General features: G+C 54.1%; 2 protein-coding genes across 2 annotated transcripts in view; both read left to right on the top strand.

The window, feature by feature from the left end:
- Nucleotides 1-235: 235 nt before the first annotated feature.
- Nucleotides 236-16,759, top strand: ELAC2 (elaC ribonuclease Z 2). The gene is made up of 24 exons (XM_061363550.1): nucleotides 236-504; nucleotides 574-624; nucleotides 700-770; nucleotides 2,204-2,268; nucleotides 2,872-2,929; nucleotides 3,405-3,481; nucleotides 3,983-4,130; nucleotides 4,603-4,661; nucleotides 5,257-5,315; nucleotides 5,400-5,472; nucleotides 6,746-6,858; nucleotides 7,385-7,483; nucleotides 7,690-7,828; nucleotides 7,905-7,990; nucleotides 9,414-9,523; nucleotides 10,296-10,392; nucleotides 11,124-11,262; nucleotides 11,836-11,874; nucleotides 12,039-12,148; nucleotides 12,568-12,667; nucleotides 12,747-12,867; nucleotides 13,068-13,146; nucleotides 14,123-14,267; nucleotides 15,903-16,759. The coding sequence occupies exons 1-24, from the start codon at nucleotides 248-250 to the stop codon at nucleotides 16,143-16,145; spliced, it is 2,538 nt and encodes an 845-aa protein (XP_061219534.1). The 5' UTR covers nucleotides 236-247; the 3' UTR covers nucleotides 16,146-16,759.
- A 1,608-nt stretch (nucleotides 16,760-18,367) lies between these two features.
- Nucleotides 18,368-19,737, top strand: part of LOC133219803 (dynein axonemal heavy chain 9-like) — a 41,498-nt gene continuing 40,128 nt past the window's right edge. Inside the window, exon 1 of the mRNA XM_061367358.1 lies at nucleotides 18,368-18,712. Coding sequence (XP_061223342.1) covers nucleotides 18,368-18,712 — 345 coding nt within the window. The remainder of the gene's footprint in view (nucleotides 18,713-19,737) is intronic.

The following is a 19,737-nucleotide window of genomic DNA, read 5'->3' as shown; positions in this document are numbered from 1 at the left end:
CCTTGGGCACAGTTGGACTGGATGGGCTGAAAGGGCTCCTCCTTGTCCTCACAGTGCGAGGAGCCCGGTTCAGTCTCCTCCGGTCACCGGGCCCCAAACTCCCCTCCTCCGGCCCCGGGCGCTGCCGGCGGCCACAGGGGCCTGGGCCGGCGGATGGGCGTGGAGCAGAACCGGGTTTCTCGCTTCTCATTGGCTCTCCCTGGTCACATGGCTGGGGAGCGAGGCCGCGGCTGAAGCCGCTGCGCGGATGTGGGCGCTGTGGCGGGCGCTCGGCGCCGCGCGGCGCGGGGCGGGCAGGGCCATGGCGGACACCGGCGCCGCGGCCTCCTCAGCGGCGAGGCCCGCGCGGCGGCCCCGGGACGTGCCGCGCCACGTGTGGGCCCGCGAGCGGCGGCGGAGCGCGGGCACGGGCCTGGCCGGGCCTAACACCGTTTACGTGCAGGTGGTGGCGGCCGGGAGCCGCGATGCCGGCGCCGCCGTTTACGTGTTCTCCGAGTTCAACCGGTGAGTGCGGGGCCGCCGGCGCAGGGAGTCCCCGCCCGGGCCCGCCCTGACCCCCCCTTTCCCCTTCAGGTACCTCTTCAACTGCGGCGAGGGCACGCAACGGGCCATGCAGGAGCACAAGTAAGTGCGGGCAGGCGGGGCGCGCCCGGGGCCGCGGCGGGCCCTGCTCACCGCTCCCGCCCCGTGTCCCCCCAGGCTGAAGATCTCGCACCTGGACAGCATCTTCCTGAGCCGGGTGGCCTGGGCCAACGTCGGGGGGCTGCCAGGTGAGCGGGGGGGCTGGAGCCGGCCGTGGCGCTGGGAGCTGCCCGGGGTGGGGAGGGGAAGCGTTGTCACGGCGGGGTGTGCATGCGGAGGTGCGGCCAGCACGGGAAGGGAGAGGCGCAGCCCCGGCCTCACCGGCCCGAATCATGGAACGGTTTGGGTTGGAAGGGACCTTAAAGCTCATCCAGTTCCAGCCCTTGCCACGGGCAGGGGCACCTTCCTGGTATCCCCCTTCAGACACTGGAAGCTGCTCTGAGGTCTCCACGCAGCTTCTGTTCTCCAGGCCGAACAGCCCCAGTGTTCTCAGCCTGTCTCCATACAGGAGGTGCTCGTCCTCGTGGCCTTCTCTGGATTTGCTCCAAGAGCTCCATGTTCTTTTTATGCTGGGGACCCCAGCACTGCACACGGTGCTGCAAGTGGGGGCTCACGAGAGCAGAGCAGAGGGGCAGGATCACCTCCTTCGACCTGCTGGTCACGCTCCTGTTGATGCAGCCCAGGATACGGTTGGTTTCGCACTGAAGCTGGCTCATGTTGTTTCTCATCAGCCAATCTGCCAGAGCAGAGGCGTTACCGGCCTGGCACTGCCGGCAGGGGGGCTGCTCCTGAGTTACAGGCACCTCCGGGGCCTTCTGGCCCCCTCCTGTCCTCAGTGCAGGGTAAAATTAGAGCAGGTCATTTCTTGTCCCTCTGCTCTGGTGAGCCGCCACCAGAAGTGCTGTGTCCAGCTCCTGAGTCCTCAGCACAGGAAGGACATGGATGTGTTGGAGAGGATCCAGACAAGGGCCACAGAACGGGTTAGATGGGTGGAGTGTCTCTCCTGTGGGGAAATGCTGGGAGAGCTAGGCTGGTTCAGTCTGGAGAAGACTCTGGGGAGACCTTATTGCAGCCTTTCAGTTCTTAACAGGGGCCTGTAAGAAGGGTGGCAGGGCCTGTTGTGGTAGGATGAAATGAGGAAGATTCAGGCTGGATGTGAGGAAGAAATTCTTTACACTGAGAGTGGTAAAACGCTGGCACAGATTGCCCAGAGAGGTGGTGGATGCACCATCACTGGAGACAGTCAAGGCCAGGCTGGATGTGGTTCTGGACAACCTGGTCTAGTGGAAGGTGTCCCTGCCTATTGCAGGGTGAGCTTTAAGGTTCTTCCACCCCAAAGCAATCTGGGATTCATTAAAACTGGAGATCTCCCAGGAAGGAGCACCTTGACAATCTATGCAGATAACTGGCCCCAGATTGTGACTGTCAGGATTTGGGAATCTTTTCATTATCTGCTGATAAGTGGCTTGTTGAAACTGCCACAAAGCTGAGGAAATTGAATTTGGATCCCAGTTCAATTCCAGCCTTCCTGGAGAGAGCCACCACTCCTTTAGGGATCTTTCTTCACTGTCTTATCAGTGCTTACAGGGCTGTGATAAAGCTATTTCTCCCTTTCTTTTAGGTATGATTCTCACATTAAAGTCTATGGGGCTTCAAAGATGTGTTTTCCTAGGGCCACCAAAGCTGGTAAGTGGGGAAGCTTGCAGAAGGGAACCCTTCTAGTGTTAAAGCTGACCTTGGGATTGAGAGAGCTGGTACAACAGGAGTGAATCATCATACAGGTGGAAAGTGCTGGTCTGAGCTAGTGTCAGCCCGAAGGTTCTGCCAAAGGGCTGGCTTTGAGAAGCAAATCTCTTCAGTTACACAAAGGACAGCATCAGACTGATGCTCCTTGAGCCTGTCTTGTCAGCTGAGGTTCCAGTAACTCATGTTTCCTCCAAGGGCAGCCTTTGTTCTCCCATCTGCTCCTTCTCCATATTCTTTTAATAGAAACTTGGTCTCTGATCTCCTGCTTAATGTGCTCCTTGCCAGCCTAATGCCATGACTAGGCATTCCCAGTCCCCAGCACTATTTCATTTCCTTACAGTTCCTGCTGCGTGACTGCATTGCTGGAAGGGATGGGGAGAATGGTTCTTGGGTTTCTTTTCTCTTTCTAGAGGAGCAATGCCCATGGGAGGTGGGAGCTTGCCCAGTGCTTTCTGCCAGGCTCTGTCCTGCCCAGGTTTTGCCTGGCATGGTGCAGAGCCTTTGACTTCACTGACAGGAACTGATATGCTCTCTCTTTTCCAGCAAAACTACTTGAAAGCAATTCGACAATTCCCTGGGCCCTTAAAAAGGATGGATTTAGGTATGTGGGGAGTGATGGTTAGTGAATATAAACTTGGAATGCTTTTGTTTCAGCTGTAGCTGAGGTTGCGTCAAAAAGTCACAACTTCAGGATAGAAGCCTCTGGTTTAGATCCACTCAGAGAAGTTTAAGCTTTTGTTTTGCGCTGGTACACGCTTCAGATCCATAGCTAGAGTGTTTCCAGCTCTGTTTCTGGTAGGCCATGGCCAGTGTGTTGGACTATTAGACAGCATTAAGTTTTAAACCACTGTGAAGGCAATTTGCTTGCAGAGTCTGGCAGTGAACCACCTTCCCATGGGATCGTGGACTGCTTCTTGTGGGTAATGGGCTTTTAAGGCCTAATTACTCATCAATCTTTACAGTTGGGCAGAGAAGGGAAGGGGGGGGACATTCATCATTTAAGAAAGAGACAAGAGTTTTTCCTGATTGAAGTCTCCTTCTGAGCCTGTTAATGCCAGTTCCTGATCTCTTTCCAGCCGTGCAGCTGCACACAGAGCCTGAGTATAAGGATGAGACGATGACAGTCCACCAGATACCTCTTGCAGGTGAGCACGTGAGGCTGTAGTCGCATAGGAGAAGCACTTGTTCACTAACCACGCTCAGGGTGGCTTCTGGTTGCAAGCCTGAGTAAGAAGATGTCTCTTAAGCTGCTTGTGTTTCTCAGGAGGAGCATCTCTTTCAAAGAGACAGCACCTGCTGAGTCAGGGCCTTGGATTGTTCCTTTAGGTGTGGGTGTGTAGAATGACCTTGAACTGTTGCTGTGTTCAGCTTTCTGTGGTCTCTTACTGCTGGGAGCTGTGATTCCCATAGTGCAGGCACAGACTTGACAGAGTTGAGCCATTCTGACATACTGAAGGATGTGGATGGTGGATATCTTCTGAAATAGGTGACTGGAGTATGCAAGCACAAGTCAGACTGGGGGGGAGGAGCCTTGTGTTCTGGTGTAGTTTGTACATAACTATCAAGAAAAGCATGAGTAGCATTCCCTCTTCCATATCTGTCCCTTTGGATTGAGTGATTTTTCTCTGGTTTTATTGGATTTGGGACAGGAAAGCCACATGCTGAAAGTATGTTGCCTCAGAGTCCTGGAGCATCAACCCAAGGTGGAAATAGCCCTAGAGGAGATGCAGGACCTGGATCCCCAAGAGCTGCACAGCAAAGCTTGGAGAAGGGCAAGGAAAAAGAAAGCCCGAAGGAAAGAGGTAAAAAAGAAACGGCATTCCCTTTTTAACTTTAATGAAGTTAAGCCCAGTTAAGGAGATGTATTTGTCCTCCAAGCTGCTTGCTGTCTGGAAGTAAGGTCCATAGAGAAGCTCAGCTGAAGGAGCAGGATGTGTTCTGGCACTTTGGAAGCTGACACAGAACTATTAAGGCATAGAAATCGGGCACAATTCCTGCTTGGAGTGGGGTTAGTCCCTGTAGTAGTTTGCCCCTGGCTGGAGTGGGTCATGGGATTACAAGCAGATGTTTGGATTAGTTACTTGTCAGTCTTGGGCTTTGGTTTGGTTTCTCCCAGCTAAAGCCATGGGCTTTCTGCCTTCAGGCTCATTCAGCGTTCTGCTGCTGGGGTATAAAATGTTGCTCCTGTTGGTGCTTTAGCAAGCATGGACCCATTTTGGTTTTAAGGGAAAATGATAGTGATGATTGTGAGTGGTCTTTTGCCATCTTTTACAGGTGCTGAACAGAAGTGTGTAAGCAGGCACCCCGACCTGGTCATGGCTTTCCTTTGTAAAGTAAGCTTGGGCATAAAGGCATCAAAATTGGTGTAGAATAGAAGAGAGTATTTCAGTTGGAAGGGACTTTCAACGAAGACCTAGTCCAGCTACCTGATCACTTCAAGGCTGTGCAAGCATTGTCCAAACCCTTCTTAAATGCTGACAGGCTTGGAGCGTTAACCACCTCTTTGGGAAGCCTGGGTCAGGGTTTTCCACCCTTTCTGTTAAGAAATGATTCCTAATGTCATTAGGACACCTTGCTAAACAGGTTTAACTGGAGATGACATTTTCCAGCAGGGCATTGAAGCTATTTTGTGATGCTGCTCTTCAGAGCGGCTGGAGCATGAGGAAGAAGTGTGAAAGCTGGACGCATATCTGAGAAGTGTTCTTTGTAGAGCAGCCAACTATGAGTGGACAGGTTCCATTCTTGCTTCATGCTTACAGTGGGGAAGTCTGTCCTCCTCCCTTGGCTAAAGAAGCATGCAAGAAGCAGCTAGAGCATCTTGGAAACAAAAAAGTCTTTTTGGGGGAAAATGAGACCAGTGGAAGTCCATGATCTTGTTTCCTGTCTCTCTTATTTGGCTGGTAATTCTGCTTTGTTTCTTCCTTTCAGATTCACCCCAGGAAGGGAAAATTCCTGGCAGCTAAAGCACAAGAGATGGGCCTGCCAGTGTGAGTACAGGATCCCCGCTGGGTGATGGGGCAACCCCAGGCACGTTGCTGGCAAGCTGAATGTTTCCATGGCCTTTGTTTCAGGGGAACTCCAGCCATTTTTCCCATAATCACAGCTCTCAAGAATGGGGAGAGCATCACTTTTGAAGGCAGAGAGGTAAGATGTGGCTGTGCTTTGTGCCTTGGCTTTTCCATCCTCTCTCCTTCACCAGGCTCCCAGGGGAATAATCTTTTTATGTAGGTTTTGCCTACCAGTAATTACTGGGACATGGGGTGGGTTTTTACACCCATTTTTGAGGGACCTTAAAGCTCCTCCAGCTCCAGCCCCTGCCGCATTCAGGGACCCCTTCCACTGGAGCAGCTTGCTCCAAGCCCCTGTGTCCAGCCTGGCCTTGAACACTGCCAGGGATGGGGCAGCCACAGCTTCTCTGGGCACCCTGTGCCAGTGTCCCACCAGTGATGTCTGCCTGTTCCCTCTCACCCCTCCTTGGTGTGGGTTTTGCTGGTTTGGAGCTTTGGTGGCTACTGGTGAGTGACTGCTCCCTGTTCTGCCTGAATGTGGCTCCTGTGGGGAGCATGAGTGGGGCTGTGGCAGGGTGTGATGAGGGAGGTGTGCTCTGAAATGAATTCACTTGTGCCTATGGCTGTGTGGCTGCTGGTTGTCAGAGCTTCTTACCTCCCCTGCCCAAAGCTGATGTAGGTCTAGGAGTGCATTAGTAGAGTTAATCCCTGCATGGGTTGGACGCTGGGGTAGCTGTCACTCCCTCCTTGCTCTGGTTGCTCCTTTTACACCAAAAGAAGTCCAGTAGCTCCTGTGTGCAGGGTCTTCATGTCTCAAACACTAGTGTGAGGTGAGAGGCAGAGCCAGCTCTGGCCATGTCACAGGTGATCTGTAATTGAAGATCCTAACCTGGGAGATGTGACTGATGTATGTTTGTGTCATAAGAATTCCACAAAGTCTTTATTTTCTTAACCGTGCTTTTGCTCCCATCTGAAGCTGCTGTGGGAACCTGGCAACTGCTGAAATCCCCTTCCTCTGTGTTATGTTGGGATTTGCTCGAACAGCACAGTTGGGATTTGTTGTCACACAGAAAAATGCAGACTTGTGTAGCGAGAGCAGAAGGGGAACAAGAACTGCATTGGTTGGTTTGCTGAGCATTGGGAGTTGCTGCTGGAGCTGATGTAACAGCTTCCTAAAGAACCATGGGATGGTTTGAGTTGGAAGGGACCTTCAAAGTTCATCCAGTCCAACCCTGTGCAATGAGCAGGGACATCTTCAACTAGATCAGGTTGCCCAGCACCACTTTCAGCATGGCCTGGAATGTCTCCAGGGATGGGGCACCCACTGCCTCTCTGGAGTCAAACACAGTGATGCAGGCAGGTGTGTGTATAGCCTGACGGTGGTGTGCTCTGTGTGTATCTGCCTGCAGCTCTTTCCTGAAGATCTGTGTGCCCCTGGTGACCCTGGCCCAGTGTTCATCGTGCTGGAGTGTCCCCACGAGGGCTTTGTGGATGCTGTGTGTGACAACGAGACCTTCCGAAGGTAGCGGGGTGGCGCGGGGGGGACATCTGTGCCAAAGAGAAGCTCTTGTTCTGGTGGTTCTTGGGGCTGCTGTCTGTGCTCCTTGGCACTGTTAAGGAGGTAGAGACCCAGGAAAGGCCTGGTGATGTGTTGAGCCTTTTAGGGCTGTGCAGGACCTGTGGGGTTCTGTCTAGTCACAAGCTGCTCTTCCCTTAGGAGCCTTCAAAAAAGGCCATGGGCACTGGAAGGCAGCAGCGCAGAGACTGCTGCTTCCCTGTGCAGTAGAAGCCTGGGCTGCACATAGCATCTCTGCAGGGCTTGTGCGGAAGCATGGCAGGCTCCTGAAAGGCTCTGCAGGTTTTGCACTTGGAGGAGAGGACTGTCCTGGTGGCAGAGCGCAGGTGGCAGCAAAGGGAGGCTTGAGCCTTGAGCCTCCTGCGCTCTGCCTGCTTCAGCGGGCATCTCTGATAGCGCTCACATGGGAGAGGGGAGGCCGAGGTGATGGAGGCTGAAGCTCAGGTGCTCTCTGTATTTGAACATGCCCCAGGTACCAGGAGGGACATCCTGAGCAGCAGGTGGCCTTGGTTATTCACATGACCCCAGAGGCAGTGCTTCGAGACAGCCGCTACCAGCAGTGGCTGCAGAGGTGGGTGATCTCATTCCTGGAGTGTCACTGATGGGCAGCAGCATGTGCTTATCATGCCAGTGTCTTTCCCAGAACAGAAAGAACTGTAGGCTGGCAGTAGGGCTCTGCTGACTCAGATGGGGTCTCAGCTAATGGCTCAGATGCACACATGCGCCCAACTCTAATGTGGGACTGAAGCCATTGTGCTCTTTGTTGTCCTCTTGCAGATTTGGACCTGGAACTCAGCACTTGGTGCTCAATGAGAACTCCTCCACCGTGCACAACCCGCGCAGCTACAAGATCCAAACTCAGCTCAACCTCATCCACCCTGAGATTTTCCCTCTGCTCAGCACCTACCAGAGCAAGGTAGGCCAGGCCCTGCATGCTTGTTTTTCATGCCCCTGAGCAAAGAGCATGTTTAATGTCACCCTTCTCCCTGCAGGAAAAAGAGGCTGTGTGTAGCGTGCCCATTGTGCGAGGAGAGTGCCTCTTGAAATACCACTTCAGACCCCAGCAGGAGTGGCAGAGGTCGGTGGGAATCTTTGGTTGCTGGTTTTGGGGTGTTCTGGGTGAGTCTGTGCTGAGGGTGGATGGGGGGGCTGGTGGCCTTTGCACATTCCTCCTGGTGGCCGTGCTGGGGTAGCTGCCAAGTTGTCAGTTGTGTCGCTCTCCCAGGAAGTCTCAGACAAGGTGTAGGACGTGGTCTGGAGTGCTGTTTCTGTCCCTCCCTCTTGTAGCCTCATGCACTGCTCTGTCCTTTGCTTTAACCTCATGCGCTGTGCACACAAGTGTGGCTGTGGCAGAGCAGACGGTGGCTGGGAGAGACTCTTTGGGGAGCCTGGTGAAAGTCCTGTTGGGTTTTCTGGGTCTTCAGAGGGTGTCAGAGCTGTGCTTGAACACTTGCAGGCTTCCCTGGTGCTTGTTCTGTGGGCAAGTAGGTGAAGCTGCTCAGTGAGGAGCTTAAGGGCAGGGACCACGTGGGGACAGCAGCTACCATGGCTTAAGCTTCTGGCTCTGTTGGGCAGAATAGGACATAGATGCAGTCATCACATGGAAGGGAAGGGATGGGAACCAGAGGGACACTTGAGAGGTGAGACAGCGCGAACCACATGAAGTTCAATCAGGCCAAGTGCAAGGTCCTGCCCCTGGGTTGGGACAATCCCAGGCACAGACACAGGTTAGGCAGAGAAGGACTTGAGGGTATTGGATGAGAACATACTGAACATGAGCCGGGTTCAGTGTGCACTTGAGCCCAGAACCCTGTGCTGGGCTGCACCCCCAGGGCATGAGCAGCAGCTCAGGGAGGGGATCCTGTCCATCTGCTGCACTCTGGGGAGACCCCACTTGCAGCACTGTGTGCAGTGCTGGGGTCCTCAACATCAGAAAGACATGGAGCTGTTGGAGCAAGTCCAGAGGAGGCCACGAGGATGATCAGGGGCTGGAGCACCTCCCATATGGAGACAGGGTGAGAACATTGGGGCTGTTCAGCCTGGAGAAGAGAAGCTGCATGGAGACTTCATAGCAGCTTCCAGTGTCTGAAGGAGGCTACAAGGATGCTGGAGAGGGACTCTTTATCAGGGACTTCAGTGGCAGGACAAGGGGTGATGGGTTCAAACTGTAACAGGGGAGATGCAGGTTGGAAATAAGGCAGAAGCTCTTCCCTGTGAGGGTGCTGAGGCGCTGGCACAGGGTGCCCGGAGATGTGAGTGCTTCATCCCTGGCAGTGTTCAGGACCAGGTTGGACACGGGCTTGGAATGAGCTGCTCTAGTGGAAGGTGTCCCTGCCCATGGTAGGGGTTGGAAGTGGGGGAGCCTTAAGGTCCCTTCCAACACAGGCCAGTCTGGGGTTCTGTGACTCTGTTGTAAGGCTGTTTTGGCACACTGTGCTTGGACAAGTGCTGTCTTTTCAGTTCCAACCTTGCCCCATCCTGTTCCTGGTCTGTTCTTGCAGAGATGCTGTGACTGTCTGCGATCACGACGCGTTTGTTAGCGAAGCTTTGGACCTCCCTGACTTCCAGGCCCGAGTGAAGGAGTGCAAAGAGAGCCTGGCTGCTGTTCCAGGTGAGCATCAGCAACTTGTCTTGGATCAGTGTAATGGGAAGTAGGTGGTCTTGGTGACCCACTGCCTTAGAACCCAGACAAAGCTGTGAATATAGTTTTCCTGTGACCTGAGAGGTGCTTTTAAGTCCTCCTGGAGCTGTGCAGAGGCCAGGCTTAGTGCAAATGGAGTTGCCTTGCTTGTTGGGTTTAGGCCATCGTGTGCTTCTGGTCTCTGAAGCTTCTGGGTTTGGGGATTGAGCACTGCTGGGGGCAGAGACAAAGCAGCCATGGGTTCTTGCTCCAAGCTGACCAGATCCCTGCTTATGTTGGGTGCTGTCATAACAGCCACAGTGTGAGTCTTGAGTGTCCTTGCTCTAGATCCAGCTCTCTGTGGGGCACTGTCCTCTGTATCCCAGTTGTCCTGTTGGCAGTGATGCTCCCATGGTATGGCACAGCACCACTTACTGCCTGCATGCTGATTCTGGGCAGAGTCAGGGCAGTGCAGAACAGGAGGAATCAGGTCCCTGTTGAGCTGCCAGCTCTGCCATTGGGCAGAGGCCTTGTCTGCCCACCTTTGGACATGCACTTGTGGACTGTGATGTGTGCTCTTGGTGATGCTCATTCTGTCTTCCCTAGTACACCTTACTGCTGTAGGAAAGTCAGAGGCTGAGGAGAGCAAAACTGAACACACTGGACATGGAGACCATGGAGTTACTAGGCTGTTGAACTCAGTGATGTCTGACTGGGCAGGATGTGGATAAAATTGCCTGACAAATCCTTGTATTTTCTCCAGGAAATACGGGTGCTTATCCTGAAATTGTGTTCTTGGGAACAGGATCTGCAATTCCAATGAAGATCCGAAATGTCAGTTCCACGCTGGTAAATACCAGGTAAATCCCAGTGCCACACATGCTGCTTGGGCTGGCTCAGTGTCTCAAAGGGCTGTTTTGATGACACAGGAAGTGCCCCTCTTGTGGAGCCTGTAGGACTTCAGTGTCAGGCCCCTGTGTCTCTGTAGGGGAAGACTTGAGAGCCACCTGTAAAGCCAAGCATTCAATGTTTGTGAAGCCAAACATAAATATCTTCATTTTACCATCTGCTCTGAGGGTGTGTTCAGCATCAACACCAGAGCACAATGAGCTGTGCAGGCAGAACAGTCTTTCTAAACCCTTGGCTAGTAGGACTGGAGTTGCATTTGGAGGTGTAGAGCACTGAGAGCTCTGTGCCTTAGAATCATAGCATCACAGGATGGTTTGGGTTGGAAAGAACCTTAAGATCATCCAGTTCCAACCCCCTGCCATGGGCAGAGATGCCTCACATTAAACCATGTCACGCAAGGCTCTGTCTAGCCTGGCCTTGAACACTATCAGGGATGGGGCATTTACCACTTCTGGGCACCCTGTGCCAGGGCCTCATCACCCTCACAGGGAAGAGCTTCTGCCTTTTATCTAACCTGAACTTCCCCTGTTTCAGTTTGAACCCATCACTCCTTGCCCTGTCACTACAGTCCCTGATGAAGAGTCCCTCTCCAGCATCCAACCCAACAGATCCCCTCCCTGAGTGGGCCCTGGGCAGAGCTCATGCAGTGCCCACTCAGTGTTGTTGTCACTTGTCTTGTCAGCTCTACCCACTCCCTGCTCTTGGACTGTGGAGAAGGAACCTTTGGACAGCTCTGTCGCCACTATGGAGAACAAGTTGACCAAGTGCTGTGTAACATAGCAGCTGTGTTTGTGTCTCACATGCACACTGACCACCATTCGGTAGGTGGGGGGTGTTGGAAGGAGAAGGGCTCCTGTCCAGGCCTGCTTTGCTCCTTGGGGTTTGGGAGTAGCTGATGACTAGAGGCTGCCCTGCTGGCAGGGATGCCTGTATTCATCTCCTCTGCATTCCCAAGGCACTATAGAACCTCTCTGTTTCTCATCCCCTCTCCCTTCCAGTTAGGGGTCCCTGCAGATTTGCTGGGACCATCTGGAGCTGCAATGGTTTAGCAATGTCCAACCCAGCTTGCTTCAGTGCTCTGCAGTCAGTGCTCAGAGGAGGACGAATTGCTGTCGTAGGCTGGGCCTGAGCAGGCCCTTTGGTGGTCTGCTGCCTTGTGCCTCGAAAGCACAGCAGCACTGGCAAGGGCTGAGGGGCTGCTGGGCACTGGCCTGGGGTGGGAGCAGTGCCACTGTCCCCACAGCTCAGCAAGTTGCAGTTACTGGAAAGGAGCCATCATCTGTTCCTGACTGTAGACCTTCCAGTTGCTGCAGCCGAGCTGGGGTAGCGCTGTTGCTACTTCCACCCCAGACATCTCTGACTGCAGCTTTGTGTCTTGTTCATTCCCTTTGCAGGGGCTGATGCACATCCTGATGGAGAGGCGGAAAGCTTTTGTAAGTAGTGCTGCTGTTTCACTGCCCCACACCTTGCCTTAGGGCGAGGGGAGGGAACTTCGGAGCAGTGAAGAAGCACCATCCTTTCCCTTGGTATTTAATCTCTTGATTTGGTGTATATCTGGTATTGAGTTTGGTTTTTTCCCCTGCTTTTGCTTTTCCAGGCAGCTCTTGGTCAGACTTTCAGCCCCCTGATTCTGGTAGCACCTGAACAGATCATGCCATGGCTACACGAGTACCACAACCACTGTGAATTGATTCTTGGAGACATCAAGTGAGTGTTCTGTGTGGTATGTGGAGGAATGGCCTTGCTGGGTCCTTACTCAAGGCAAACTGCTGTCATCTGTTCCCCAACCCCTTAATTGAAGATGACTGACTCCTTGTATTGTGTAGAATTAGGATACGCAGTTTGCAAAGGAGAGGGAGACTGTTGCAGTTGTTGTGCCACTTCATAGAGGCTTAAATGCTGCTTCCCCTTTGGAGAGTTGGGCAAGTGAACAAAGATACCTGGAGCAGTGGGGAGGAAGTGGTTGGATGAGTTTCTGGGCCGCTGGGTAGTGCGAGCCGGGGGAACACCAGACTGAACAAAGGCATCTTGTTTGTAAGGCTGTGAACTGAGGAGATATCATCTGCTTAGAGACAAGATGAGGTTTCCCTTTGTACCTGTCCTTAGTTCTCTCCCCTCCACCGCAGGATGATTCCATCCCAGTCTCTTGTGAAAGGCTGTGAGAACATCAAGCCTAAAGCTAAAGAGTTTGTCAGCTCTTTGTTGGAGAGCTACGACTTGGCTGAGGTAAGCTCCTGAGCTGGCAGGGACAGTTGCTGCGAGGGGCCAGGGGGAGCTGAGCTCTAACACTTGTATCCTTGTTCAGTTTCAGACTTGTGAAGTCCAGCACTGTAAAAATGCTTTTGCATGTGCAATGATCCACAAATCTGGCTGGAAAGTAGTTTACTCTGGGGACACAATGCCCTGCATGGCCTTAGTACAAATGGGTAGGTGACAAACACCCTCTGCTTGAAGAAGGTCTTGGAGAAAGGTCTTGAACTGTTGGTTCAAACTAAACTAGTTCACCCCTAGACCCTCGGTGCTGTGCCTGCAACACACCAGGGGGCTAAGAGGGAAATGAGTTCATGCAGGCAGTTGGACCAGTCTGTATTCACCTGAAGATTGAATATATGCTTTTTTTACCCAGGTAAAAATGCTACCCTGCTGATCCATGAAGCAACACTGGAAGATGGACTGGAGAAAGAAGCTATAGAGAAGACACACAGGTAGGGGATGTTCTGCTGCCTCTCACTTATGAGGAAGGCAAAGGTGCTGAGCTGGGTTTTGTCCTTGGAGCTGGTAGTGGAGGGCCCAAGTCCTGTATATGGTTTTGGTTTCTATAGAGCTCCTCAGTACTAAAATGATGTGTTGCTCATTGCACCAGATTTGAAGCCTTTACAGCTCCTCTGAAAGTCCCTAGAGAGAAGTAGATGGTGGTAGCTCTACAAACAGCCTAGTCCAAAGGCAAGGATGGCCCTCTGGTTGATTGTATGGAAGACTAAACTCAGGAGGCAGAAGATTATTAGGCAGGAGTTCTTCCCTGTGAGGGTGCTGAGGCGCTGGCACAGGGTGCCCAGAGAAGCTGTGGCTGCCCCATCCCTGGCAGTGTTCAAGGCCAGGTTGGACACAGGGGCTTGGAGCAAGCTGCTCCAGTGGAAGGAGTCCCTGCCCGTGGGACAGGAGTTGGAACTGGAGGAGCTTTAAGGTCTCTTCCAATACAAACTATGACTCTGTGAAGAGTCATCTCCCTGCACCCAACCACATAATTTGGGCTGAGTGCTGCAATACCAAGTGCTCCCCCAGCAAAAGTGGGGAGACCTGAGAGCAGCTTCTTGGAATTCCATGTGAGTTGCTGTGCAGGAGCTGGATTTGCTGGCACCCCTGGTACAAGTACTTGAGTAAGCCCTTGTCCCCACTTTGTGGAGCTCTTCAGTGCAGAGATCCAAGTAATTGCAGCTGCTCTCATCCACTTGGAGACATTTGGAGGTCAGATGTGCCACCAGCACAGGTTGCCGGAGGAAGAGGTGTCTGGCTGTGCCTGCAGAGAGCAGGGACACCTCGTGCTCCACCAGTGTCAGTAGGAGCTGGTGGTGTGTATGGAGGTGCCCTTGGAGCAGAGCAGCCAGCCCTGCCCCCTGGAGCAGCAGCACCAGCCAGGCTGTGTGTGACAGGGACATGGTGCCCTGTTCCTGTTCTTTGCAGCACAACCTCACAGGCGATTCAGACTGGGATGAAGATGGGTGCAGAGTTCATCATGCTCAACCACTTCAGCCAGAGATACGCCAAGATCCCGCTCTTCAGTGAAGACTTCAGTGAGAAAGTTGGAATTGCGTTTGATCATATGAGGGTAAGTTGGGAGCTTGGAGCCAGCCTGTGGGACGGGTTTCAGTGTTACCTTGGGAATGGCTGCTCATGAGTTGAATTCTCCACTTGTATCAATACACCATCTTCTTCTGAAGAGTCTCCTCTGAAACAGCTCCTTTTGCTGCTGGCAGCAGATGTCCTCAGTGTGGAGAAGGGGTGAGATGGGTGCTGAGGGCTCTTGAGAGTGCTGTTCATGGATGGGATGGGCATCACGTGCTCCTGGCCAGCTCCCCAAAGTTTATATGATGCTCCGTGGTGTGGAATACCCCTTTGGCTAGTTTGGGTCAAGTGTCCTGTCTTTGCTCCCCTTTGCTTCTTGTGCCACTCCTCACTGGCAGAGCATGAGAGTGAAAAGTGCTTTATCAGGTAAATGCTATTGAGCAACAACTAAAACTCTAAAGCAGAAACTATCTCAGGGCAGTATCCACCCCTTATTCAACACCATTTATGTTGTGCCCAGATTCCACACTTTCCAGTACATCATCACCTTTCCTGCCATCTGTGTGCTCAGAGATCATTCTCTTGGCTATGGACAATCTCTGTAAAGTCTGTGGAGTTCAGTCAGACAAGGGGGAATGGGTTTAGACTTAAACAGGGGTAGTTTAGGTTAGATACAAGGAAAATGTTCTTTACTGTAGGGGTGGTGAGGCACTGGAATGGGTTACTCGAGGGAGTGGTGAATGCTCTGTCCCTGGCGGTGTTGAGGGCCAGGTTGGACACAGCCTTGGGTGACATGGTTTTGTGTGTTACGTCCCTGCCCATAGCAGGGCATTGGAACTGAAAGATTTTAAGGTCCTCTCCAACCGAAACTGTTCCATGATAATGGGCTCTTTGACATTTCACATCACTCCATTTCCACTGTGGAAACTTTGGAATCGCGCAGTACTTCTCATGTGAAATTCAGTGTGCTAAGAACTGAATGTAGGGGTCTTTACCCAATGGAAAGACTGACTTTTGTCCCATTCAGGTTCAGATAAAACTACTTTATTACATCTGCAACTCTCCGTATTTCAGCATTTGCCTGATAAATTGAATCAGATTTGATTCCTACGCATAGTGCTCAAATGTTCCTTTGGGCTTCATATAACTGCGTAGAAATCAGGATGTAAATGAGCCATTAACTGTCGAATTTGCCCAGAGCTGCACTGACCTGTTGGTCTTTCTGCTGCCTTTGCCTCTTTGTTCTTTGTGTTGACTTTCACTGCCCCTTCATTGAGAAAGCTGAAATTCTTTAGCAGAAGTCCTTTGAAGAAAGAGTAAATGATCTTGTCAGAGGTGTGGTCAAGAGTTTGAAGCTCGAGCACCATCACTAGACCTCAGTCTGACCATAACACTTCTGATGTCCTCCACTGAACCCTCAGGCTCTGCAGTGAGTGTAGCTCTTGTGGGTTTCTAACAGTGGCCACTGTATTCTCCCTTCTCCATTGGTGCTGCTGATGTCTCTTGCATAAGACTGAGGAGCCCAATACTGCTGGTGCTGGACTGAATGCAGCCATAGCAGTGGGAATAGTCACTGATGTAGGTGCTGTCCATGTTTCCCTCCATCTCTTAGGAATTAAATTGGAGGAAGGAAAACAAAGCTCACTTCTCATGCAGGTGCTCCTGTGCTTTGCCTCAGGTACGCTTCAGTGACTTCCAGACCATCCCGAAGCTGATCCCGCCTCTGAAGGCTTTGTTTGCAGATGACATAGTAGAAATGGAGGAGAGAAAGGAGAAACGGGAGCTGCGGCTCCTGAAAGAGACTGCTCTAATCCTGGAGAAGCTGAGTGCTGGGGAGAACAAGGAGGCGCCGTGCCAGAAAAGGAAACAAGTCAAGAACCATCAGGAACTTCCAAACAAGAAGCTTAAAAGTGTAAACTGAAAGAGACGGGGGCTGGGGATGCTGTGCAAGGAGAGGCCTTGCTCTGCAGGGCGCAGAGCATGCAGCGCTGTTGGAACCATGGAGCAGGGCTGGCCTCAGTGTCTGGCTTTGCTTGGTCGTGAGGGATCTCCATGGGCTGAAGCTGCTGAGCGCACCGTGAGCAGCACGAGGCCTTGTGGTGACAGTATCTGCCCCTGCAGCTCCTGCTCTGGGTCTCACCAGTCGCTCTCTCATTTTTCTTTTAGCCACAAGTTGTTCTCTCTCAACTGTTTTAATTTGGGTTTTATGCTACAGGCTATGAGTGATGCAAAGGCAGCAGCCAGCCCTGTGCAGCTCAGCTTGGAGAAGTCCTGGAGGGGCTCTGGGTCCACTGGAGCGCGATGGGCAGCTCTCAGGGCTGTGAGGAATGTAACCAGGTATCGGCACCCAGAGGTGTTTGTATCAACATAGGAGGAAACGTCACAATAAAATGGGACCCAATTCCTATTTAGGTTAAAGTCAGGATGTGAACGCTGCTGTGTTCCCATTTTATTGTGGCTTTCTCATTTGATTTTTCCTCCTAAGATGCTTTTTCAAATCCTTTATTTAGACTCTGAATAAACCACTGGACATGTTCTAGAGGCTGGGTTCTGTCTGGATCGCTAATGAGGACTTGGCAGTTCAGACACCTACATGTGCTGGGCTGCACCCCCAGAGCGTGAGCAGCAGCTCAGGGAGGGGATTCTGCCCCTCTGCTGCCCTCTGGGGAGACGCCCCCTGCAGCCCTGATCCAGCTCTGGGGCAGCAGCACAAGGGGGACGTGGAGCTGTTGGAGTGAGTGCAGAGGAGGCCATGGAGATGCTGCGAGGGCTGGAGCAGCTCTGCTCTGGAGCCAGGCTGAGAGAGCTGGGCTGGGTCAGCCTGGAGAAGAGAAGGCTCCTGAAGGGGAGACCTGAGAGCAGCTCCAGTGCCTAAAGGGGCTGCAGGAAACCTGGAGAGGGGCTTGGGACAAGGGATGTAGGGACAGGCCAAGGGGAATGGCTTGAACCTGCCCGAGGGGAGACTGAGCTGAGCTCTTAGGCAGAAGCTCTTCCCTGTGAGGGTGCTGAGGCGCTGGCACAGGGTGCCCAGAGAAGCTGTGGCTGCCCCATCCCTGGCAGTGTTCAAGGCCAGGTTGGACACAGGGGCTGGCTGTTTCCTGCCAGTGATGTCCTGCCTGCCTCAGCTGCCCTGTGGACATCTACAGCTCCATGTGTCAGCTCAAACTGGTAACGTCTGAGGGGGGCCTTTGAAGGCCTCCAGAGCAGAATCCCACCCTGGGTGCAGGGGCTGTGCGCTGGCAGTGGGCAGATGGGGAAAGCCTGGCGTCACGACGAGTGTGATGGAGGTTGCCTGGGGGTCAGCATTGCTTCCTCACCAGTGTTGTGTCTGGGAGCAGGGGCAGGAGCTTTGTGCTGCTTCAGTTGGGTTTGCTTTCAGAGGTGGCTCAGGAAACAATACCAGCACACATTAAAGATTTAAGGCTTCATTTTAAGGGGATGGAAACATAAGACAGCAACTGGCAGCCAAGCACCTTCTGTTGATCAGCTGTGCTTTAATAGTGTGCTTGTCTAGAGCAGAAAGGGGATGATCAACACAGCTGGGCACTGAAACCACAGTGCAGGGCCTGGGGGAAAACTTAAGCGAGCTCTTGTTACTGTATGGGTGTGAATTGGATCACTTTTGAATTGAACCCTAGCCTGGTTTGTGTTGAAGGGACCTTAAAGCTCACCCAGCTCCAACCCCTGCCACAGGCAGGGACCCCTTCCACTGGAGCAGCTTGCTCCAAGCCCCAGTGTCCAGCCTGGCCTTGAACACTGCCAGGGATGGGGCAGCCACAGCTTCTCTGGGCACCCTGTGCCAGCGCCTCAGCACCCTCACAGGGAAGAGCTTCTGCCTAAGAGCTCAGCTCAGTCTCCCCCGTGCTCAGGGCTGCGGACCCGCCTCTCGCTTTCCCTCGGAGCTGCCGGGGAGCCGCGGGTGCAGCGGCGGTGCCCGGGGCGCTCCCTGTGCTGCTGTGGGTGCCGGGAGGGGCTCGGCTGCGCCGCTGCGCTCCCCGGGGCGCCCGTCCCGTCCCGTCCCGTCCCTTCCCGCCCAGACGGGGCGAGCGAAGCGCCCGAGCGGGCGAGGCCGACGCCGGGCCCCGCCTTGGTGTGCCCAGGGCAACAGCGGCTCCGCCCGCAAACACGGCGGGGCCCGGCGGGATGGAGCCGGCGGAGGAGCCCAGCGCGACCCCGGAGCCGGTCCCTGCCGCGGCCCCCGACCCCGCGGTGTCTCGCCTCGAGCGGTGCGCGGCGCTGGCGCTGGGCCCGGGGCCCGGCCTGGGGGCGGAGGCGGCCCCGGCGCTGCGGGCGTTCCTGAGCGGGGCCGCGGGCCCGGCGCTGCTGGCCTGGCGCGGGCCCGGGGGGGAGCTGGAGCTGAGCCCCCCCCCGCCGCCCTCCGCCCCCCGCAAGGCGCTTTTCTTCCTGCGCCCGCCCGGCCCCGGGGCGCTGCTGTGCGGGGACCTGCCCGCAGAGCCCCTGCCGCACTTCGCCGCCCTCGTGGAGGAGGTAAGGACCGGGCAGCTCCAGCGCTGGGAGCCGGCTCCTGCGGCCCCTCCTGCTGCGGCTGGAGCCGCTCTGACCCCGGTACAAGAGACATTGAGGGGCTGGAGCGGGGCCAGAGAAGGGAATGGAGCTGGTGCAGGGCCTGGAGCATAGGGCTGATGGGGAAGGGCTGAGGGACCTGGGGGGTTCAGTCTGGAGAAGAGAAGGCTCAGGGGGGACCTGATGGCTGCCTCCAACTGCCTGAGAGGAGGATGGAGCCAGGAGGGGCTGGGCTCTGCTCCCAAGGAACAAGGGATGGGACAAGAGGAACCGGCCTCCAGCTGCACCAGGGCAGGTTTAGATGGAGCTGAGGAACAATTCCTGCCCCAGAGGGTGCTCAGGCATTGGAACAGGCTGCCCAGGGCAGGGCTGCAGGCACTGTCCCTGCAAGTGTTCACACAGCGTGGAGACGAGGCCTCAGTGCCATGGGTCAGTGGTGGCCTTGCCAGTGATGGTGTAAGGGTTGGACTGGATGAGCCTAAAGGGTTTTTCCAGCTGAGCTGATTCCATGGCTCACAGCACCTCCTGCCTCATGGGGGTCTTTCAGTTAAACCTCCTCAGTCCTGACCCATGTCAGCTCTGGGCCTGTCTAATGCTGATGTCCTTGTGGGACACAAATGACAGGGTGGAAAGTGCTGGAGGGGACACCTCGATGGCCCCTGGTCTAAACCTTGTTAAAGCAGAGCCACCCAGAGCCGGGTGCCCAGGGCCATGCCCATGTGGCTTCTGAGTCTCTCTGAGGATGCAGATGAGATGCCACAACTACCCCCAGCAGCCTCATGCCAGTGCTGTCACCCTCGTGTGGAAAAGCCTTTCCTGGTGGTCAGAAGGAGCTTCCTGCAGCCCCAGTGTAACGATGAAGCGGTGCAGGAATAGGAGCAGCTCTGGTGTGTGAGCAGATCATCACATCTCGGTCCAGTGCTGGGTTCTGGGCTGGGCTCTCCTTATCCACGATTGGGTTGTTTTTACAGGTGGGCTGTAAACTCATT

This window comes from Neopsephotus bourkii, unplaced genomic scaffold (assembly GCF_033783945.1).
Source record: "Neopsephotus bourkii isolate Nb327-2 ecotype Australia unplaced genomic scaffold, CSIRO-AGI_Nbou_v1 NB_5, whole genome shotgun sequence".
NCBI lineage: Eukaryota > Metazoa > Chordata > Aves > Psittaciformes > Psittacidae > Neopsephotus > Neopsephotus bourkii.
Note: the sequence above shows the minus strand (reverse complement) of the source record. Positions and strands in the feature narration are given on the sequence as shown.

Excerpts from the sequence above, each read along its gene's own strand:
- ELAC2 (XM_061363550.1), top strand. The coding sequence starts at position 248 with ATGTGGGCGCTGTGGCGGGCGCTCGGCGCCGCGCGGCGCGGGGCGGGC. Across the intron at positions 625-699 it reads CGGGCCATGCAGGAGCACAA|GCTGAAGATCTCGCACCTGG; the intron begins GTAAGTGCGGGC and ends GTGTCCCCCCAG. Across the intron at positions 11,875-12,038 it reads TGGAGAGGCGGAAAGCTTTT|GCAGCTCTTGGTCAGACTTT; the intron begins GTAAGTAGTGCT and ends TTGCTTTTCCAG.